General features: G+C 39.8%; 1 protein-coding gene across 1 annotated transcript in view; it reads left to right on the top strand.

Moving 5' to 3' along the window:
• Positions 1-23,239, top strand: part of LOC150087120 (twitchin-like) — a 3,511,780-nt gene that overhangs the window by 1,887,778 nt on the left and 1,600,763 nt on the right. Inside the window, 1 exon segment of the mRNA XM_090372971.1 lies at positions 808-1,089. Within this exon segment, the coding sequence (XP_090229097.1) occupies positions 808-1,089 (282 nt within the window).

Raw genomic sequence — 23,239 nt, 5'->3', positions numbered from 1 at the left:
CTGAATAAATGGAGTACTCTTGCAGGTATCACAGTGATTATACATACTGTCCTCCCAAGCCAGGTTGCCTTTTGTGAATTAACGATGAACAGACACAATTTGGCCTTAGTAGCCCTGGGGTCATTAAACTGAACAACAACAACCACCCAAGCCAGGTGCAAAAGTCCTAAATTGGATTTCTGTTAATGATGTGAGGAATTTTATGAGTTTTTTCAGAACATGACTAAGTTAGTCGGTCTTGGGTGACCATTCTCCCCACCTCCTATGGGAGGCGGGGAGAATGGTCACCGGAAGAACGGGAAGTGGGCATTTTAACAAGCAAATCAACTGAAGAATACATGTAATTTAAATACACTCTACCAGTGTCTCATATGCTTAACACACTTAATACTCAGTGGAGTTTTTAAATCAGCTGTCTGAGGAGAAAAAATGTGGACAGAATATTCTAAGTGTTTTACACATATATGAAATACAAACATTTTACTTGGGTTTTAATATATGTGGCTCCCTATTATATTGGAAATCTGTTAGCTCCATTGATTACAGCATCTTGCATTCACAATCATACTACTGTATTCTTGGATGCTATAATTTTATATTTGTGTCCTGTTTGGGTAGCATGTGACTAAATGCAGTTTTGTCCAGATAGTAATGATATGACAGTGTTTGATAAAACAATGATATAACTACTGCTATTTAAAGTTATTTTTTAAGACATTCTTTTATGTACAGCATTTTATTATTAATGATATTACTTTAAGAAAATAAATGGTTCTTCATTCTCATGATATTTTGTTAATTTAATAGTGGCTCCCAAAATTGACAGAAGTAAACTGCAGAAACTGAGAATCAAAGCTGGACATTCTTTCAACTTTGACGTTGATGTCATAGGTGAACCTCCCCCTGAATTGTCTTGGGCCTTAAAGGGCAGAAACTTGGAGTCAACTGATCGTATAAAAATAACTTCTGAATGTTATAATACCAAACTTGCAGTGCGTCAAGCCAGAAGAGATGATAATGGTACTTATACTATCACTGCTATAAATGAATATGGAAAAGATGAGGCTGAAGTTGATGTAATTATTTTGGGTAAGTATCAGTACATTGTGTTCGAGTTTGCAATATTTCTTAGACTTTAATATTTTTTAATTATCTTTAACATTTAATATTATCATATATTTTCTGTACTTTTTTTTTTTTTTTGCATGTGTAGAGGATAAGATGTGATATTTAAGCAAAACCTATTTACATTTAGAAATATAGCAAACATGTGGTGATTCACATTTTAGTGCATCCCTTTGGAGAGACCACTTTAGATGATATTTCAAAAATGTCTCCTCATAAAATTATTGAGGTATGCAACTTGTTTATGTGCACAAAGTTTGGATTATGATATGGAATGTGCTGGACATTGCTGCAAGCAGCAAGGTTGTATGTAGCTATTTACAAGTGTTTGTTGATATTAAAAACAAAAAGATTAATAGCATTTCTATTAAGAAAATTTTGTTGTCAATATTTAAAAAATTAAGATTATGATTCCAGAACAGGCAAATCAGCCGTAAAACACACAAACACACACACACACACACACACACACACACACACACACACACACACACACACACACACACACACACACACACACACACACACACACACACACACACACACACACACACACACACAGTTTATGGACAAAAATAAATATCTATCATGGTATGAGCTTTTGTTACATAAGTATTGTTAATTTTATTTAAAAATATGATTCTGTAAAAGATTCATTTAATTCCCCTATCCCATTGGTTCTTAATATGTATTTGGCTGTGGATCCTCAAGCATATTAATGCTATTTAGGTCCATGTTTAGGTATCTCCCAAGCTTATTGGTATTGTAGAAAATTTAAAATTTGTTGAAAATTGTTTAAATACGGTAGAGTCTCGTTAATACAAAGTTTAAGGGACTAAATTTTCATGTATTGTAATAACAAGGTTTGTGATAATGAGGTAAGTGTCAAAACATTAGCTGTTTTTATCAATATATATCTAACAATAATAAGAAATAAAATAATAAAAATGGTAACAAAAACCTTGCCTAGCAATAAATAAGACTAATTATATATTTTGTTTAGATTTTCTTTTATTTATAAGATAAACTAAGAAAAAAGAAACAACATACAATATGGAATCCCATATTCAGAATATCTAAATCTGAAAGGACCTAAAGTCTTTTTTTTTTTTATCCAATTTTGTGATGCTGCTGTAGCATAGCCCACCCATCTGTCTCTCAGAACATGGTAGACTGTTAGTCAATTTTTCATGAAATTTTAATGGCCACTATGCTTATTTAATGATATTTCTTTTTATATATTTGAAGGAATAACTTCAAACCAACCTTTGATAAATGCATAAATTACTGAATTTTACCTGCTGTCCTGCTTGTGTTCCTTCTGCCATCTGCAGTTTTCCCTCAATCACTTATGGTAGTATACTGTTAGTTTAACTTCTGTTCCGGGTAAAATAATGGAGTCGCTGGTTAAAGATGCATTGCAGGATCATCTAGACAAGACTGCAGCAATAATTCAGACACAGCATGGGTTTGTTAAGGGAAAGTCTTGTCTGACAAATTTGATAGGATATTATGATGTGGTTACAAAGGAACTGGATGCAAAAAATAATTTTGATATCATATATTTGGATTTCAGGAAAGCTTTTGACACTGTTGCGCATGGAAGACTATTGTACAAATTGGAGCAGAATGGTATTAAGGGTAAGTTGCTAAAATGGATAAAAGGATGGTTAAGTGGGAGAAGACAGAGGGTGGTAATCAATGGGTGCTGCTCTTCTTGGACTAATGTTATTAGTGGAGTCCCACAGGGTTCGGTGTTAGGTCCACTGTTGTTTTGTATATTTATCAATGATATTGATGAAGGTATATCAGGCTTAATGTCGAAGTTTGCAGATGATACAAAGGTTGGCAGGGTTGTTAATGACAGTAATGGCAGTGTGCTACTGCAACAGGATCTAGATAATTTGGGCAGATGTGCTAAGAAGTGGCAACTGAAGTTTAACCTTGACAAATGCAAAGTACTGCATATGGGTAGAAGTAACCCCAGAGAAACGTACCAACTGTGTGGTACTACAATTAAGGTGGTAGAAAATGAAAAAGACCTGGGAGTAATTGTGCAGTCAGATATGAAGTTTTCTGAGCAATGCAGACAGGCTGCCAGGGCAGGTCATGGGGTTTTGTCAATGATATATAGGAATTTTGCTAGCAGGGAAAAGGAGGTGATTATCCCTCTGTATAAGGCAATGGTCAGGCCACGCCTTGAATACTGCATACAGGTCTGGAGGCCTCATTTTAGGAAGGATCTAGATTTACTTGAGCATGTACAGAGAAGGGCAACAAGATTGGTGAGGGGAATGAAGGGATCCTCTTACCAAGAGAGGCTTAAGTTCTGCAAATTGCAGTGGCTGGAGACTAGGCACCTGCGCGGTGATCTGATTGAGGTATATAAGGCCTTGAATGGGTTGAGCACGCTGAATTCTGATGGATCCTTCCACTTGTTCAGATTACGAACCTAAGGGGGCATAAATTCAAATTAAGAAAAGACAGATGTAGAATAGATGTGCGGAAATTTGCTTTTAGCCAGCGGGTGGTTAATTGCTGGAACAAACTTCCATCTGTCGTTGTGGAAGTTGATAGGTTGAATAAATTTAAGGAGGAACTGGACAGGCATTTGGAGGGAATGGTGTGATTTTTTTTTTTTTTTTTGGCTGATGCTGCATAAGCTCATACATTTGCTTTCTTGCATCACATGCCACTACTACTACTACTACTACTGATAGAGATTATGAGGAAGGTTTCTTCCATCATAAATAGTTCACTTTTCATATGTGTTATGGCCATTTTTCACGGCAAATATTTGCAATTCACTGCATACGTTGGTAACAACAAAGTGATGTGCACAATATTTTCTGTCAACGTAAGAGGAAGCTTTGAACCTCTGTTCCTCTATGAAATATGTCATCCCTTTGGACATTTAAAAATTTTCCAAACTGGTATGCAACTTTTAAATTAATTTCAAACAGGGCCATTTACATATAAAATGTCAGCTGTGCCTTCCCGTAACTGACAATCCATTGTCACGGCAACAAATTTTGACCAGTGACCCAAGGGATACCCAGCTAAAAAAAAAAAAATAATAATAATAAATAAAAAAAAAAATTAAAGTGAAAATCAAGAAAAAGCAAACAAAACAATATGAATGTATTGGATAATCCATATATTTTTATTCCTTGATGATTAATTTTTAGCGTGATTTTATTCCTTGATGATTAGTTTTTAGTGTGATTTTATTCCTTGATGATTAGTTTTTAGCGTGATTTTATTCCTTGATGATTAGATATTTTTTAAAATCTTTTCCAATGATAACTAGAAAATCTGAGAAAAACATTTATGAAAAATAACATCTCTGTTAAATGTAGTGCAATCCAACCTTGATATTACCACACCTTGTTATACCAAAGATTCACTATGTCCCAGAAAAAGAATATAAAAATGATGCCATTTATGGCAGACACAAATTTCACAATCATCACTGACAACAGCAAACTCGATATGATACAGAGGGAGAACCAGTTAATGCAGTGGTTTCCAAATTTGGACTGTAGCTACTGTATGTCCCTCTGTAGTATATTCTGCCAAGTAGCAATAAAATTTTTATAAAAATAAGACTTACCCAGAGTAAATAAATAGACATTCAGTTTTTTTTTTTTTGTCTATCTAACCTCAAATAGAGATGCAAAAAATAATAATAATAAATAACAATAATCATGCAGTATATCACTGATGCAGTAATGGCAAACAGGGAGAAGTAAACATTTGGCCTCTGAGAGGGTAAGTGAGAATGAGAATGTTATAAATTTTTGTAGTAACAACAGCAGCAGCATCCTTTTCAAAACTATGAGATCATACATAGAATAGCAAAAACTGTTAAAGGCATAATGCAAAGTGCACCCTGGAATTCACATAACAAAGGAGTACTTAAACAAAAACAAAGCTGGCATGTAATGGATATGTGTTCTTTTTTCTTTTAAAATTAAAACTTTACATTGAAATTGTTGGTTACAGTTTAAAGTTAATTAAAACTTTACATCTCAGAAGATACTATCATCCAGCTCAGCAGTGTTGGATGCATATGCATTTTATTCCATAAGTGTGCTTTGTTAATTTTCATTATGATCCCTGTGGTGGGGCCAGTAACTTGGGTGGTAAAGGGTCCTGAGCTGGATATCATTATTCTTCTCTTACTTGGTGATTCCTCTCTCTCTCTCAGAGTATCTTGAGAATTTTTTTTTTTGCTGGTGCAGCATAAGCCTCAGGCTTCCTTGCCCCATATAGCTAATAATAATAATAAACCCCCAGGGCCAAAAGGATCCATTATGGATTCTAACAATTTTCCACCCTTTAGAGCCTTCAAGCTCAAGGCAAGAATCCTGTCATTATAACAATAGTCAACCTAAATGGCTTTGAACAGAAGCACACTGTCCAGACATTCCAAATTTTTTGGTGATACACTCTCTGTCCACACAGCCTGTGGGTAAGTTATCTCCATTCATGATTCAGATAACTGGCTTCTATTACAGGATCACCAAAAATGGCGACTACAATCCAGAGATCTTCTGAATGAAATCCACCACCAAACATTCGGAGTGGCTATTAAAGACAACCACATTTGGTGGGTTGCCAGTTTCTGTCACTCCCCCAGGTACCTTAAATTCATCAAAAGGCGTCATCACAGAATGGGACTTAATTACAGTGTCTGAGGTGGAATTAGTTCAAGAACTTAGTAATCAAAAGGTAATCAGTGCTAAAAGAATAATGGCAAAAAAGATGGAAATCTCATTCCATCATTTTAACTTTTAGTACTCCTGATTTGCCATTCTCAGAAAAAGCTGGATATTTAAACTGCTGAATTCACCCATACATCCTGAATCCTCTTCGCTGTTTTAAATGCCAGAAATATGGCCATTCACAGCAGGTATGCAGAGGTGACACCATCTGTCCTATTTGTGGATCAAAAGATCATACACAAGCAGATTGTCCAGCCGCATTTGCCGCAAATGCAAAGGCAGTCACCCTGCCTTTTCTAAATCATAGGAAATGTGAAAAGAAAACATGTTTTACATACGATTACTTAGACCTGTTTCATTTTTAAGGGAAAAAAAATCACAAATTGTATTCCTTCATACAGACACAAGGGTGAATATAAACACTTTCTTCTTGGTTGCAAAGCTCAATTTAAAAAAAAAGTTCATCTGTTTAATGTGTTTTTTTTTTTCATGGATACAGGTGAAAAATGTTCATAGGATGTTCACTGTCTGTCACAGTTTTTTAGCCGTTGTCACAACAAATCTCTGTTCCGATGTGAGTAAAAGACCCTGCTTGTAGCTATCCTTGGGGTACAAAAACTTCTTTCGCATCGCACTGAAGAGACGGTCTCCCACTGAACTGGAATGATGCACAGAGTTCATCTTCTTTAGCGGCTCTGGCTTCCTCTCGACTGGGTTTGTCGACATTACATAAAAACATAAACAAACACTGGATTAATATCTGTTCTTCATCAGTATATTCATACACATAATGCCATCTACACCTAATATGAAAATAACATTATATATATATATGATTTGATACAAACATCCATATTTAGCATTAATTGTCTAGGGTAATGCTCACCAAATGACACGTATTGATACAATAATAATATATGCCTATAAGACAGTGTGTTACAAACCTGTCTATATAACATAAACTGGTTATACATTGTAAATATTATATCATATACATTATATACTAGCTTAACATGGACAACTCATGGATATGTAAGTCATACTCATATTCTAATTTAACATGGACAAATGTAAGATATATTCATACACTAATATAATATGGACAAGTAATCTCTCTCTCTCTCTCTCTCTCTCTCTCTCTTTTTTTTTTTTTTTTTACTGGACTGCCCGACTCGCATTCGTCCCATCACTCTGACTGGGCAGGACTGCATCTCTTTCTTGCCAGTCCCTCACGCTCGAGCCACTGAGCATATAAATTGGCTGCTTGCACTGCACAGTGTTTCATTGGATGATCCCAGTGATACTGGAATCGACCGTCTTCTTCCAACCACAACGAATCCTTATCAGGGCAGGAGGAAGTCCCTGATATCTACAATGGTCTTAAATGCAAGAATTTCCCGAAGGTAGTGTACTCTCTCCTCCCCTTCAGTAAAGATCACCTGGTATGACTCCGATGTGACTTGTGGAGACCTGCACTTCACCCCTTTGATTAGGGAAATCTCCAGTTTTACTGTTGTCTGGTGTACAATGAGGGAAGAACCTTCCACGGAGGCTTTGATCTCCTGCCTTTCATTTCAATGACTGGGCCTGGTTCGTTCCCCTATACTTCTGCCAGCACTTGATGAGCTGTTGGGGAGGGGGTTTAGGCCTAAATAGTTGTCAGATGAACTAATGAGGCATGTGGCACAGAAGAAAAATGCATGGGATACATACAAATTAATGGATGACATGGAAGCCTATGATAATTATAAGTTGGTCTGTAACCAAGTCACAAAGGAGATTAGGCAGGCAAAGGCAGACTACGAAAAATCTTTGGCAAAGGATGCAAAGAAAAACAGAAAAGAGTTCTTTACATATTTAAACTCAACAAGGAAAGGGATGAATCAGATTGGTCCACTGGATATTGATGGTTCAACAGTTGAGGATCCTGCTCAGGTGGCTAACAATCTAAACGAGTATTTTGCATCTACATTCACGCATGAGGAGTTATTCAGGAAGGAGAATGATGTAGGTAAAGTAAACATTGGCAGTGAGCTGGATGATTTTGTAATAACTGAGAGGAAAGTGGAGGAGAGATTGTTGAGGATAAACATAAAAAAGGCACCTGGGGTGGATGGGATCTATCCAGTTATATTAAAGGAGGCAGCAAAGGAAGTAAGCAAACCCCTAGCCATAATTATGAGAGCTTCTTTGGACTCAGGGGAGGTACCCATAGACTGGAGATGTGCAAATGTAACCCCAATTCACAAAGGAGGATCAAAGGCTGACACAAGTAATTATAGACCTGTTAGTTTAACTTCTATTCCAGGTAAATTAATGGAGGCACTGGTTAAAGAAGCACTGCAGGATCATCTAGACAAGAATTCAGTTATAGCTCAGACGCAGCATGGTTTTGTTAAGGGCAGGTCTTGCCTGACCAATTTGATTGGATACTATGATGTAGTCACAAAAGAACTGGATGCAGGGAATAACTTTGATATTATATATTTGGATCTTAGAAAGGCTTTTGATACTGTTGCACATGGAAGACTGCTGCACAAATTGGAGCAGTGTGGCATTGGAGGCAAATTGCTGCTATGGATAAGGGGATGGTCGAGTGGCAGAATACAGAGAGTGGTAATCAATGGACACTGCTCAACGTGGACTAATGTTATTAGTGGAGTTCCTCAGGGTTCAGTGTTGGGTCCGCTGTTGTTTTCGGTGTTTATGAATGATATTGATGATGGGATATCAAGTTTAATGTCCAAGTTTGCAGATGATACAAAGGTTGGCAGGGTTGTTAAGGACACTACTGACGCTATGCTGCTGCAGCAGGATCTGGAAAGGTTGTACAGATGGGCTGAGAGGTGGCAAATGAAGTTTAACATTGACAAATGTAAAGTACTACATATGGGAAACAGTAACCCCAGAGCAACGTATCAACTCTGCGGTACTACACTGACAGTGGTGGAGAATGAAAAGGACCTGGGGTTAATTGTGCAGGCAGATATGAAGTTCTCTGAGCAGTGCAGATGAGCTGCAAGAGTAGCTCATGATGTCTTGTCAATGATATACAGGAATTTTTCTAGCAGGGATAAGGAGGTGATTATTCCCTTGTATAAGGCAATGGTTAGGCCACATCTTGAGTACTGTATACAGGTCTGGAGGCCTCATTTCAAGAAGGATGTAGAGCTGCTGGAACGGGTACAGAGAAGGGCAACAAGATTAGTGAATGGAACAAAGGGTTGCTCTTACGAAGAAAAGCTTAAGTTTTGCAAATTACAGAGTCTGGAGACTAGGCACCGGCGAGGTGATCTGATAGAGGTGTATAAGGCTTTGAATGGTTTGAGCATGCTCAATGCCAATGGGATTCTTCATCTTGCTCAGAATAATCACCTCAGAGGGCATAAATTCAAATTGAGGAAGGACGGATGTCGGATAGATGTGCGGAAATTTGCCTTTGGCCAGCGGGTGGTTGGTTGGTGGAACCGACTTCCATCACTTGTTGTTGAAGTTGATAGCCTAAACAAATTTAAAGCTCAACTGGACAGGTATTTCGAATGAACGGAGGGGTGAAATGGGAGTGGTGTGTGTTTTTTTTTTTTTTTTTGGCTGATGCTGAATAAGCTTGCTTTCTTGCATCATATGCCTCTACTAATGCTAATGCTAAGACCTGGTGATCGGTCTAATCCATGACCAGAAATAGGGTGCTGGGAAAACTCCACTTTCCCATTGCGACCAGCCTAGGTGCTGGTCGCATAGCCAGAGGTTGCGGGACCTCAACTGATCAGGGAGTGAGGAGAACTTACGCGCTCCCTTCAGTACTGTATTCTTGTACAGTTCGTTGCAACCTATGACGGTGACCTCTTTCGGGGAGAGAGCACCTTCCTCATCTCTGGAGAACTGCACGTCGATGAATGCCCAATTATCAGCTGGAATTGTGAATGGTGTGAAAGGACTGCGTGTTGATGTCATCTGGGTCAGGGAGGATCAAATCATGGCCGGTTGAAAGTGGTGCTCCACTACTCCGATGTGACTTGTGGAGACCTGCACTTCACCCCTTTGATTAAGGAAATCTCCAGTTTTACTGTTGTCTGGTGTGCAATGAGGGAAGAACCTTCCACGGAGGCTTTGATCTCCTGCCTTTCATTTCAATGACTGGGCCTGGTTCGTTCCCCTATACTTCTGCCAGCACTTGATGAGCTGTTGGGGAGGGGGGAAGCACTAATTCTGCCCTGTAGAAATCCCGATGGGTATCCATTGATGTCGGAGAAATTATTCCTGGCTGACTGGATACTGGGGTTTTCGGCACTTTTTCACCCTCTTCGGAAACTTCGGCTTGGTCGAAGCCTTTGTTGGCCATTACTTCCCACCACCAACGTAAAGGAGCGAGGAGGAAGGACCAAAGCTTGTTCATAATCCTCCAGAAGTTTTCAGGAAGCATAGTTGGTGTGGCTATGAATAGGAAGAGAAAGATAGTAAGAGAAGAAAACAATTCCATTTACTCTTTCTTTCTCTCTTCATTCTTCCCTTTCAGACAAAAGATTTACTTCATTTGCATGCTTTTTCTCTTTTTTTTCTTGCTCTCTCTCTCTCTCTCTCAAATATAACTTTCTTGATCCCTTTCCTTTTCAATTATGAATCACTCATTTTATTTTCAGCATGTCATGCATGAAGAAACAACAAATATTCCCAATAAGAAAAAGGTGCAAACCATTCTCATGCATTCATCTCAGGCTGAACTTCACACTTATTTCAGAACACAGTGTAATCAATCTATAAAGATAGAAAAAGAAACTGCCACTCTTATATACCTCTCCTTTTTCCTTATTTTTTTTTTTTCTTAAACAAAAGAAAACGCAATAGCAAGCCTTCTCCTCATAAAGCTCTCTCATTCTTCAGAGTTTTGATCTTAATACATCACCTCCAAGCATCTCTAAGTAAACCTGCTAAATCAAAACCTTTGTCATTGTTTTGTGGATCCAATCTTGAGGCAGGTGGACCTAACATCCACTGTATTGTTCTCTCTACTCCACTGTATTGTTCTCTCTACTCCACTCGGCTGTTCTACTTGATCTGCATTTCCTTGTTCTTCAATATCTTGATCTGGAGAATCATCTGTCTGCATCTCGGTTTCACTGGTGGGATTACTCTGTTCTGTTTCCACTCTTCTAATGGAAGTTGTCTTGGGTACTATCACTTCATTTTGTGATAGGAAGTAATAGTTACTACATGTGGGGTATGAGTCACATGACTGCGATTGCACAAATTATAACCGTGCGCCTGGGTGGGCATACGGGCGGTTTCGTCGGATTTCACAGACTGCTCTATCTCTGATTGCCTATTCTGATTCTTATTTGGGAGAGACATCAAAGGAATGAACACTGGAATAGTTACTGTTTTAGTTGGCTGGGTTATCACTGGTCTGGGGTTTATTGGTGGAATCCAATCACACTCTTCCACTACAGGATCATCAAAGATCCAGGTTTCTTTTGGCACTGTCTCTGTACATGTTTGATCTGGAAGTTCAATATCTTCCGATTCCTCTATTCTAAGTTCGGGAAAAATTTTGTGATCAACTACCTTCGTCAATCGATCTGTATGCACAATCTGTTTATCTTTTGGGTTATACAGATTCTGTATTTCATATTTAACCCAGTAAGGTCTGACTGATCACTTGATAAGGACTTGTACTCAAACAGGCCAGTTTCTTTGTAGTACCTACTTTTATCTTAGGAGTAAAAAGATAAACGAGGCTTCTTACATGGATATTCTTGTCTACAGCTATTGATGCTCTACGTTGTTCTTGCTTTTGCACTGCTTCTTCCAAATGTTGAGAGACAATCTCATAAGTTCTCCGAAGGGTGCACACATCTGCTCTGAATAATTTTCCAAAGATGCGTAAGAAAGTCTTACTTTGGCATGCCATAGGTCAGAGGGCAACAGCAAATCTCTACCATAGTTGGGTGATTCCTGCGTGGAACTGTGGGTTGTGGCATGGTACATAGTAAGACTGAGTTGCATGGTACACAGTACACAGTTCCCCCACTGAGAACATTGTCATGACATAACCTCAACACTTCTGTCTTCAAGCCAACTGTGAATACTAATTGTTCAAGTGGTTCTTGACGTGTAGTTCCAGGGTCAGATAAAGTGAAATGATACAATATTCCATCTTCACTCAAATAAAAGGAATCTGGGATTTTCGTTGATGCCTGGAGTACTGCCTCCAGCTGTTCAATTAACCTCTGCAAATTCGGATCCTCTCTTTCAAGGGATTTAATCAAAGTTCTGGTTTGCTGATGTGACATAACCAGTGATTCCAAAGTTGCATCTGCTGATATAGGAGCAACTAATTCAGTAGTTTTTTGGTTTCTTTGGCTTTTTCTGTTTTTCATCTTCCTCTAACACTGGTCAAGAAAGAAAATCTGCATTTGAATGCACTTTTCCAGAACGATATAAAATTTTGTAGTCGTAATCTTGTAACAACATGCTCCAATGAGTTAAATGTGGTGATGTATTTTTCAGATGGAGCAAATAGCTCAACGGTTGGTGGTCCATTATCAGTGTGAAACTATTGGACACTAGAAAAGTTCTGAATTGCATTATCTCGAAAACTATCGCCAAGACTTCCTGTTCTGTGGTGGTATACATTTTCTCCGATTTCTTCAACAGTCTGGAAGCATAAGCCACAGGCTGTCTCAAATTTTCACCTACTTGCTGTTCCAAAACGGCTGCGATAGCGTAGGATGAAGCATCTGCTGAAACAAGAAAAACGATTTTGTGAAATCCGGATAAATCAGAAGAGGCTGCATTATCAAAGCAGTTTTCAGTTTGTCAAAGGCTTGCTGAGTGGAACTGCCCCAAACAAAAGATGTTTCTTTTTTGGTAAGCTGCATCAAAGGACGTGCTATTTCAGCAAACTCTGGGATAAATTTTCTACAGAATCCTGCCATCCCAAGAAAAGATCGGACTTGCTTAACTGTCCTCGGAGCTCGACACTCTCGGATTGCAGCGACATTGGCTGGATCTGGGCGGATACCATCTCCGCTAAACAGGTGGCCCAAATACTTCAACTATTCTTTCAGATATTCACATTTTTTTGGCTTCAACTTAAGATCATATTCTCTTAGACGCTGGAAGACTTTCCGCAGCTTCGTAAGATGTGAATCCCAATCAGTGGATGCGATCACAATGTCATCCAGGTATGCAAAGATGGAGTCCTCTTTCAAATCCTGTAGTGTCAAAAACATAGCGCGAACGAACGAACTCGTAGCATTTTTCAGTCCGAACGGCACTTTCCAATAATGATAAAATGATTCACCAGTGGTAAAAGCTGTTTTATGGCGGCCTGAAGGATGAACTTCGATTTGGTGGAATCCACTCTGAAGATCCAAAGAACTGAAATAACGTGCTTGGCCCAGGACATCTAAGATCTCTAACATGTTGGAGATTGGATAATTGTCTGCAATTGTCTTTGCATCGAGCTTATGGAAATCAATACATAACCGATATGATCCATCTTTCTTCTTCACTAAAGCAATTGGTGCTGAATATGGAGAGTTATTCGGTTCAATGATATCCGATTCCAGAAGATAATTTACCTGCCTTCGAACTTCATCTTTCAATAAAAAAGTAATTCTATAGGCCGTTTGCTTTACAGGGATATTGTCAGTCAATCTAATTCTGTGTCTAAACACCTTTGAATTACCTAGCTGGGCTGGAGACTTGGTGAACACATCCTTGTATTTAAACAATAAGTCTGGCAATTCGTGTCTTTGATCGTCTGTCAAATGATCAGGATCAAAGTCTTGTATAGTCACAGGAGGTATTCTTTTCTCATCTCCTTCCTCACCTGCAAAGGTAACTGGATTATTATTAATGCTTTCAAGATTAGCAATTCCCATTCCTTTTGGAAGGTGGAAAGGCTCAGTTGTCAAATTCGCAACAAGACCTGAAATTTTCCCATTTGGTCGTAATCTATCAACTGAGCACCTAACAGCTAAATCATCCTGACTCAAATTAAAATTAGGTTCTGCTAACACTAGTTCGGTAGAAGCATTAAGCTGGTTATAAAATGCTGTTACTACCCTCTCTGAGGATGCTGGTAGCAAATGCTTACAGGTAAGTTTAGCTACAGAGGGTTTGGAACCCAAGAACTGTTCCCTAATACCTTTTTCTCTTAAGCAAATCCTCAATGGACCTGAACGTACTATTCCTTTACCTAAGTCTATTGTAAATGGAAATCGTCTTAACACATTTAATCCCATATTATATCATATTGCCCATTAAAATTTCCAGAAGCTACTAAAACATTCTCCCAAAAGGTTGCACTGTCTAACTTAAGATTTGCCGTAACTTCAGTATGTATAGGAACGATATACCCCAAAACACCAGTTACAGTCAGGTTTGGTGACCATGGATTTAGTGATCTGTCATGCTTAATTTTGTTAAATAGATCTTTACTCATTAAAGTGACACTTGCCCTAGTGTCTACTAGAAATTTGGCCTCAATGTTTTGAATGGATCCAGGGATCAATGGTAATTTGGAATCATTTTCTAAAATATATACCCCATATTGTACGTTTTTACGATGGGCATAAGGTTTAATGACTCTGTTCAGATTTTGATGAGGTGAAGCGGTTCTACAGCGTTGAAAGTCCCCTTTATTTTGTCTTTGTCAAAAATATCTATCTCTATCTTGCCTGTAACTTCCACTTCTTCCTGCCTGATGTATTGGCCTACCTAAAGTAGCTTTAGGCTGAGTTTACCTCTGATTGGACTCATTCCTAGATATTCCCCTTCTAACCCCTGCTCAGTGTTCATATTACTCCTATTTTGATCATTATAATACGTTCTATCTGCTATTCTACCCCATTTTCCATTAAAATTGCAACCCTGTTTGTTAGCATAAGACGTCCCAATTTTTGGGATGTCTTATGGACAGCCACGTTGCCTGATCTTCCCCTACAAGATGGAACTTCAATATACTCACTGTGAACAGTGTTTATGAAAATTTGTAGTTCCTACAAGTGATAGCAAATGCATATAAGACTATTTCAGAAGCAACTGGAATTTTGCACATCTTGAGTAATGAAAAATTCGAGTACTGGTAAGAACTTTTCCACAAGATAATGCCTCACGTGGAAGTTATTTATTTAGCATTAGCATTAGTAGAGGTATATGATGCAAGAAAGCAAGCTTATGCAGCATCAGCCAAAAAAAAAAAAAAAAACAAACCACTCCCATTTCACCGATCCGTTTGTTCGAAATATCTGTCCAGCTGAGCGTTAAATTTATTTAGGCTATCAACTTCCGCAACAAGGGATGGAAGTCTGTTACACCAACCAACTACCTGCTGGCTAAAGGAAAATTTCCACACATCTATCCTACATATGTCTTTCCTCAATTTGAATTTATGCCCTCTCAGGTGATTATTCTGAGCAAGAGGAAGAATCCCATCAGCATTGAGCATGCTCAAAACCATTCAAGGCTTTATACACATCTATCAGATCACCTCGCCGGTGCCTAGTCTCCAGACACTGTAATTTGCAAAACTTAAGCCTTTCTTCGTAAGAGCAACCCTTTGTTCCATTCACTAATCTTGTTACCCTTCTCTGTACTCATTCCAGCAGCGCTACATCCTTCTTGAAATAAGGCCTCCAGCCCTGTACACAGTACTCTAAGGTACTGTGTACAGGGCTGGAGGTGATTATCCCTTATACAAGGGAATAATGACCTCCTTATCCCTGCTAGAAAAATTCCTGTATATCATTGACAAGACACCATGAGCTACTCTTGCAGACCGTCTGCACTGCTTAGAATACTTCATATCTGCCTGCACAATTACCCCCAGGTCTTTTTCATTCTCTACCATTACCAGTGTAGCACCACAGAGTTGATACTTTGCTCTGGGGTTACTGTTTCCCCTATGTAGTACTTTCCAGTTGTCACCTCTCAGCCCATCTGCTCAACCTTTCCAGAACCTGTTTCAGCAGTATACTGTCAGTAGTGTCCTTAACAACCCTGCCAACCTTTGTATCGTCTGCAAACTTGGACATTAAGCTTGATATACCATCATCAATATCATTTATAAAAACAGAAAACAATAATCAACAAAGAAGCTCTCATAATGAACCCTGAGGGACTCCACTAATAACATTAGTCCACAATGAGCAGTGTACATTGATTACCACTTTCCCCTCAACCATTCCTTTATCCATAGCAGCAATTTGCCTTCAATGCCACACTGCTCCAATTTATGCAGCAGTCTTCCATGTGCAGCAGTATCAAAAGCCTTTCTAAGATAACTTTGATATTATATCCAAATATATAATATCAAAGTTATTCCCTGCATCCAGTTCTTTTGTGACTGCATCATAGTATATAATCAAGTTGGTCAGGCAAGGTTTTCCCTTAACAAAACCATGCTGTGTCCAAGCTGTAACTGAAGTCTTGTCTAGATGATCCTGCAGTGCTTCTTTAAACAGTGCCTCCATTAATTTTCCTGGAACAGAAGTTAAACTCACAGGTCTATAATTACTTGTGTCGGCCTTTGTCCTCCTTTGTGAATTGGGGTCACATTTGCACATCTCCAGTTTTTGAGTATCTCCCCCGAGTCCAAAGAAGCTCTCATAATTATGGCTAAGGGTTTGCTTACTTCTATTGCTCCCTCCTTTAATATAACTGGATAGATCTCATGCAAACCGGGTGCCTTTTTTATGTTTATCCTCGACAATTTCTCCTCCACTTTCCTCTCAGTTATTACAAAATCATCTAGCTCACTGACAGAGTTTACTTCACCTCTGGCATTCCCCTTCCTGAATAACTCCTCATGTGTGAATGCAGAGGCAAAATACTTGTTTAGTTTGTTAGCCACCTGAGCAGGATCATCAACAGTTGAACCATCAATATCCAGTGGACCAATCTGATTCCTCCCTTTCGTCTAGAGTTTACATAGGTAAAGAACACTTTCCTGTTTTTCTTTGCATCCTGTGCCAAGGATTTTTCATAATCTGCTTTTGCCTGCTTAATCCTTTGTGACTTGTTTACAGACCGGCTTATATCTATCATAGGCTTCCATATCACTCATCAATTTATATGTTTTTCCCATGCATTTTTCTTCTCTGCCATATGTCTCATTAGTTCCTCTCACATCCATTTAGGCCTAAACTTTGAACAATATTTCTTAGTTGGTATGTAAAGCCTAGTAGCTTCCAAGATAAATTCTTTGAATGCTTCCCATTTTGAATTTGCTGTTGGTAACATCATCAGTTGGTCCCACTTTATAGAATTTAAATACTGTCCCAGACCATCGTAGTTGCCTTTACGAAAGGAAAAACCCTTCCCTTTACCGCTGATGGTTGTTACCTCTTTGAGTAAATCCCACTTCAGCACACTGTGATCACTGCCACCTAGAGGTTCTCTTTATCTCCAGATTCTTAATGCATGTAGAATCACTACTGATAATCAGATCAATAGTATTACTCCCTCTAGTTGCCTCGCGAACATGCTGTTGTAGAAATCATCAGCATGTTCGAGATGATTGTTTTAATCATCCCCAAAAGCCTTGCTAATGTGTGAGTGACCAATCCACAAATTCCAGTCAATATCTGGGAAATTAAAATCCCCCATTATAAGACTCTCTGATTTACTGGCCCACTCTATTTCCCTGTACAGTTTCTTATTATACTCATCAGAGTCATTAGGCGTATAGCACACTCTTATTCTCAATTTTGATTTCCCAATGCATATGTCACACCAAACTGACTCGACACTGCACTGTCCAGCGATGTCAACTGGCTTCACTTCCTTGGATTTTATGTGTCTCAACTAATAGCATAACTCCTCCTCCACTTCCTATCCTGTCTATCCTTTCTGTACACATTGTATTCCCCAAATTCCAGTTCTGCATTCCTTATATCTGTGTGATACCACGTCTCTGATATCCCAACAATATATGCATTTGATGTTTTGAGCAATACCACAAATTCATTAAATTTATTTACCAAACTCCTAGCATTGGTGTACATACAAGTATACATGCATCTGTTCCTATTCTTAGCTACCCTAACACAACCCATGTGTTTACTTGTATCGCAATGACTCCCAGCAGTCTCTGAAATACCCTACATCTTGTTTTCCAGGCTGCTGCTGCTGATTCCAATAGAAGTAGTGCAAGAATCACTTTCACCTCTGCCAGTGGCTACTGTTAATCTATTAGTCCTTGTATCCCTCCAAGCTAGCAGTTTTCCGACCCACCTAACACTGCCTTAATAGCATCAGCAAATGTTCTTGCATGCTTTCTATTTAAGTGTATCCCATCCCTGTAGAAGCAGTCTCTCCTCTTAACAAGTACAGACCAGGCTGAAAAAAATACTACCCCTTGAGCCTTGCACAATCTTTCCAGGGCCGAATTGATTGACAAGGCTATCATCATATACTCCCTTCTATCGTGTCTGGGCAGAATTGCAGACACTTTCAAAATCAATCCTAACTCACTTAATTAGAATGAGTAGAGTTCACCTCACGGTTGGGTTTTTGTTAACAGTCTGTTCAATTTATTTGCTCATAGGGCTGACATCTGCCAGAGAGAGACCTTGATGATTTCATTGTGCAGCTGCCTTTCCCTGTCCTAATTCTTGAGGATTTCAATGGACATAACAGCCTGTGGGGTAGAGCTGACATTAATGGAAGGGGACATGTCATAGAAAATATGCTCGCTGATAATAAACTCTCCCTTCTAAATGTGGGCACTAACACCTTCCACATGCCTACCCATATGTTTTCTGTTATTGATCTTTTTATTTAGTTTTCTTCTCTCCTCTCTTGACTTAATTGGGAAGTGGAAGAGAACCTGTATTAAAGTGATCGCTTCCCTGTGATAACCACACTAATTAAGGAAGACTGTGTCTTCCTTTACAGTGGTGGAAGATTCATCAGGCTGATTGGAATGCCTTCCAGGATTTAACATCACTACAGTCAGTCAGGAGCCTATCAATGATGCAGTGACATACATCACAAAAACTATTGTTCGTGCAGCTTCATCTACCATACTGAAAACATCTTCCTGGTTTCCACCTTTTCCCAAACCATGGTAGAATTCAGAATTCACAGCTGCAAAAAAGGCTCAAAACAAAGCATGGGGGATATTCCGATGATATTCTATCATGGCCAATCGAATAGGTTTTAAATGTGCATGAGCCGAAGCACACTTCATTTGCCAGCAGAGACTAAAGAAATATTGGATCTGTTTTACATCATCAATTTCCCAGTCCACTAGTGCTAAGGTGGTCTGGGATAAAATTTGAAAATGAAGGGAAAATATACATCTCACCCTTGATTGATACTAGTATCTAATGGATGCCCTACAGCAGAGTCTACTGCAATAGGCAGTGTCCTGGGGAACATTTTCCAACATCCTATTCCCCAGAATTTCTGGTCTTGAAACAGAAAAGTGGAAAACAGGCACTTATCGATCCCAGAATATAATGGATCTGCTATTGCAGAGCCACTGCAATAGCCAATGCTCTTGGGGAAACATCTGCAAACATCTCTGGGATATATTTTGCTGTTCCCGAGAGTTCCCCGTCCTGAAACATAAAAGTGAAAAACAGGCACTAAATTTTACATCAAGGGGACTTTTTCCTTCAGTGGGCCGTTCACTGTGCAGGAGTTAAAAAGAGCTTTATCTGTCTCCCTCAGGCAAATGATGTTGGACCATATGGCATCAATTATGCCCCTGGACGTTGGCACCTGTACGTGGTGAGGGGACCTCCCAGTGATGCGACTGGACTTCCAGCCTAGCATCACTGGGAACTAACGCCCATACCTTGGTTCCAAGGTTACATCTTTGGAATCCGGCATGTGCAGCCATGTGCCGCGACCCGTAGAATTCAGAAAGGGGGGATCCTGGTGGTTGAGGGGCCCAGCCTTAATACACCACTTTGGCTCCTGCTTCGACAAGATGGGTGGTCCTGTACCGGCCCAACTGGGGTCAATCGGCGGGTGGTTCTTACTGCTAGGATCAACTGCGTTCCAATAAGCCTCCCTCCCTTTGTTCCTGGGACGGGATCAAGGCTTATTGGAAATGTGGGTATGGTGCCTCTAACCTAACTTGGCGTCCCATTCGTGTATGCATTACCTGCTAGTTCACGAGTGGGCGTCCCCTCGTAGGGCTCCGTGGTGGGTGAGGTACTTAGGGCATCAGAAATTTTTATTTTACTCCTATGAGTATTATAAATTCAAATTCTTCTGGGGCCCCAACAAGGCCTCTACCTAATCGAGATGATGATGCAGAAAACACCTCTGCAAAAATAGCCAGGACTGAGGATACACCACCACCATCAGTGACACTGCTTTTCCTCATTCTCCATTCCACCGGAGAGCAGTCAATTGGAAAGATGCCACCCTTCTTTATCCAGAAAGGATTAGAAGGGTTGGCAGGTTCACCAAAATCCATTAAACGACTGCGTTCTGGCGACCTTTTGGTTGAAGCTACAACTATTAAACAGGCGGAAAAAATCCTGAAAGCCACATCAATAGGAGCAATACCTATCATTGTAACCCCCCATAAAACTTTGAACTCTTCACGAGGTGTGATTTCAGAGTGGGACCTTCTTCATGTTTCTGAAGAAGAAATCTGCTCTAAATTGAAAGAACAAGGAGTGACGGCTGTCAAAAGAAAATCAATGAGAAAAGATGGGAATCTCATCCCTACCCGAGTTCTTATCCTCACGTTTAACACCCCACAGCCTCCAAGTTCCATCAAGGCAGGCTATCTAAACTGCCCAGTGAGGATTTATATCCCAAACCCACTGCGGTGTTTTTTTTTTTTTTGGTAGTTTTTGGCGCATTGGCTTCTGTGGCCATAATGCACCTCCCAAGGTTTTTGCAGTACTTTGATCCAAGCCCGAGGCGGGATTCAAACCCGCGACCTTTGGGTTGCCAGGTAGGCACTTTACCCACCCGGCTAGCCCAGTCGGCCTGCGGTGTTTTAGATGCCAAAATACGGCCACTCACAAACATCTTGTCATGGTAAACCTGCCTGTGCTTGATGTGGTGTTAAAAACCACGAGAACAAGGAATGTTCGGCTCCAAAACCGATCTGTGTCAATTGCCAAGCAGAGCACCCCGCCTACTCTAGGGCATAACAGCGGTGGAAGGATGAAAAAGAAATCCAAAAACTGAAAACAGAGCTGAATATCTCCTACCCAGAGGCCAGAAAACGTATCCAACCAATAAATAGCGGGAAACCTTCATACCCAGAAGGTTTCTGCTAAGTGCACTATCGGTACACAAACTGAGATGATTATACCACCAAGAGAGTCATTCATCCCGATTGCACACTATTTATTGAGTTCACAGAAGCCCAACAAAAAACACAGTCAGCTCCTATATCCATACCTCCTAGTGCTCCACCACTACCAAAACCAAGTGGTAAAGAAGAGCCACCAGTAATCACAGAAACAATGGATGTAGAGGAAAAGGAGGTACCGAATCAGTCTTGGAACTCTTTGCGGAGGAAGAAATGGACACGAGACAGCGTCCATACTTCCCTACAAAAGATAAATCCAAGACTAACAAAAGTAAGCCCTCAGCACCTCAGAAGCCGCCTGATGGACCCACCAAGCCAAAATAATGGCTAAATTCCTACAATGGAATTGTCATGGATTCCGGCGAAATACAGATGACATCAAGGCCCTCCTGCAAAAGAACGAGCCAGTTTGCTTTTGCTTGCAGGAGACTTATCTAAAGGCAAATGATAACTCCACCATGCATAACATAACATTTTTTCGTAAGGACAGAATTGCGTATGGTCCTGCTCATGGAAGAGTGGCTATCCTTGTGGGCAACCAGACCCCAGATCAGCCCTTGCTAATTACAACTAGCATAGAGGCTGTTGCAATTTGCCTTACAGTGGGATTTTTATTAACTGTGTGCTCAATTTATTTGCCACCTGGGACTGACATCTCCCAGGAAGACCTTGATGATCTTGTAACGCAGTTGCCTCCCCCTTTCTTACTTCTCAGGGATTTTAATGGACATAACACCCTGTGGGGTAGTGCTAACATCAATGGAAGGGGACGAGTCATAGAGCATATGCTAAATGACTATGACCTTTTCCTTCTAAATACTGGAACAAATACCGTCTTCCTCATGCCTACCCGTACGTTTTCTGCCATTGATCTCTCTATCTGCTCCACTTCTCTACTTCCTTCACTCACTTGGGAAATGGAGGAGAACCCATACGGAAGTGATGACTTCCCTGTGATAACCTCGTTACACAGTGGGAGACCGTTTAGAGACCGTAGTGGAAGATTTATCAGGCTGACTGGGCTGCCTTCCAACATCAGGCAAATTTTGACCTCAGTACCGCCAGTCAGGAGCCTATCAATGATACAGTAACGTACATCACAGAAATTATCGTCCATGCAGCTGTGAATGCTGTTCCGAAAACATCTGCCCGGCACCATTTCCCAAACCTTGGTGGAATTCACAATGCATAGCAGCAAAAAAGGCTCAAAACAAAACGTGGGGGATATTCCGCTGATATCCTAGTACGACCAACCTTATAACCTTTAAACGCGCATGAGCTAAAACATGCTACATCCGCCATCAGAGTCAAAAGGAATCGTGGATCCGTTTTACTTCATCAATTACTCAGTCCACTAGTACTAAGTTGGTCTGGGATAAAATCCGGAAAATGAAGGGAAAATATACATCCCACCCTTCTTCAATCCTAGATTATTATGGATGCACTATTGAAGATCCAACTGCAATAGCCAATTCTCTTGGGGAAACATTCTCTAACATCTCTGCAACATCTTCGTATTCCCCAGAGTTCCTGGTTCTGAAATATAAAATCAAAAAACAGGCACTTAATTTTAAGTCTAAGAGCCTTTATCCCTACAATGGGGCATTGACTATACAGGAACTGAAAAGAGCCCTCACTCTTTCCAAAGTAAGTGCTGTTTGACCAGATGGCATCCATTATGAAATGATTAAGCATCTCTCACCAAAATCTATGGATTATCTGCTCCTTCTATATAACAGAATCTTTATTGAAGGGCAGTTTCCGGATTCATGACGCAAGGTAACAGTTCTTGCCTTTGCTAAGCCAGGAAAGGATCCAAAAGTCTCTAAAAATTATCGTCCTATTGCTCTGACTAGCTGTCTGTGCAAAATCCTGGAGAGAATGGTTAATTTTTGTTTAATCTGGTATTTATAATCAAATGACCTTCTCTCCAACATCCAGTTCGGCTTCCGAAGGAACCGGGACACTTTGGACCATCTTATTAGACTGGAAACATCCATCCAGGATGCTTTCCTAAAACGTGAACATTTAGTTTCTGTATTCTTTGACATGGAGAAAGTGTAGGACACAACTTGGAGATTTGGCATCTTAA

This window comes from Mastigoproctus giganteus, chromosome 4 (assembly GCF_048544385.1).
Source record: "Mastigoproctus giganteus isolate SK-2022 chromosome 4, ASM4854438v1, whole genome shotgun sequence".
Classification (NCBI taxonomy): Eukaryota; Metazoa; Arthropoda; class Arachnida; order Uropygi; family Thelyphonidae; genus Mastigoproctus; species Mastigoproctus giganteus.
This window is presented reverse-complemented; position numbering and strand designations above follow the sequence as displayed.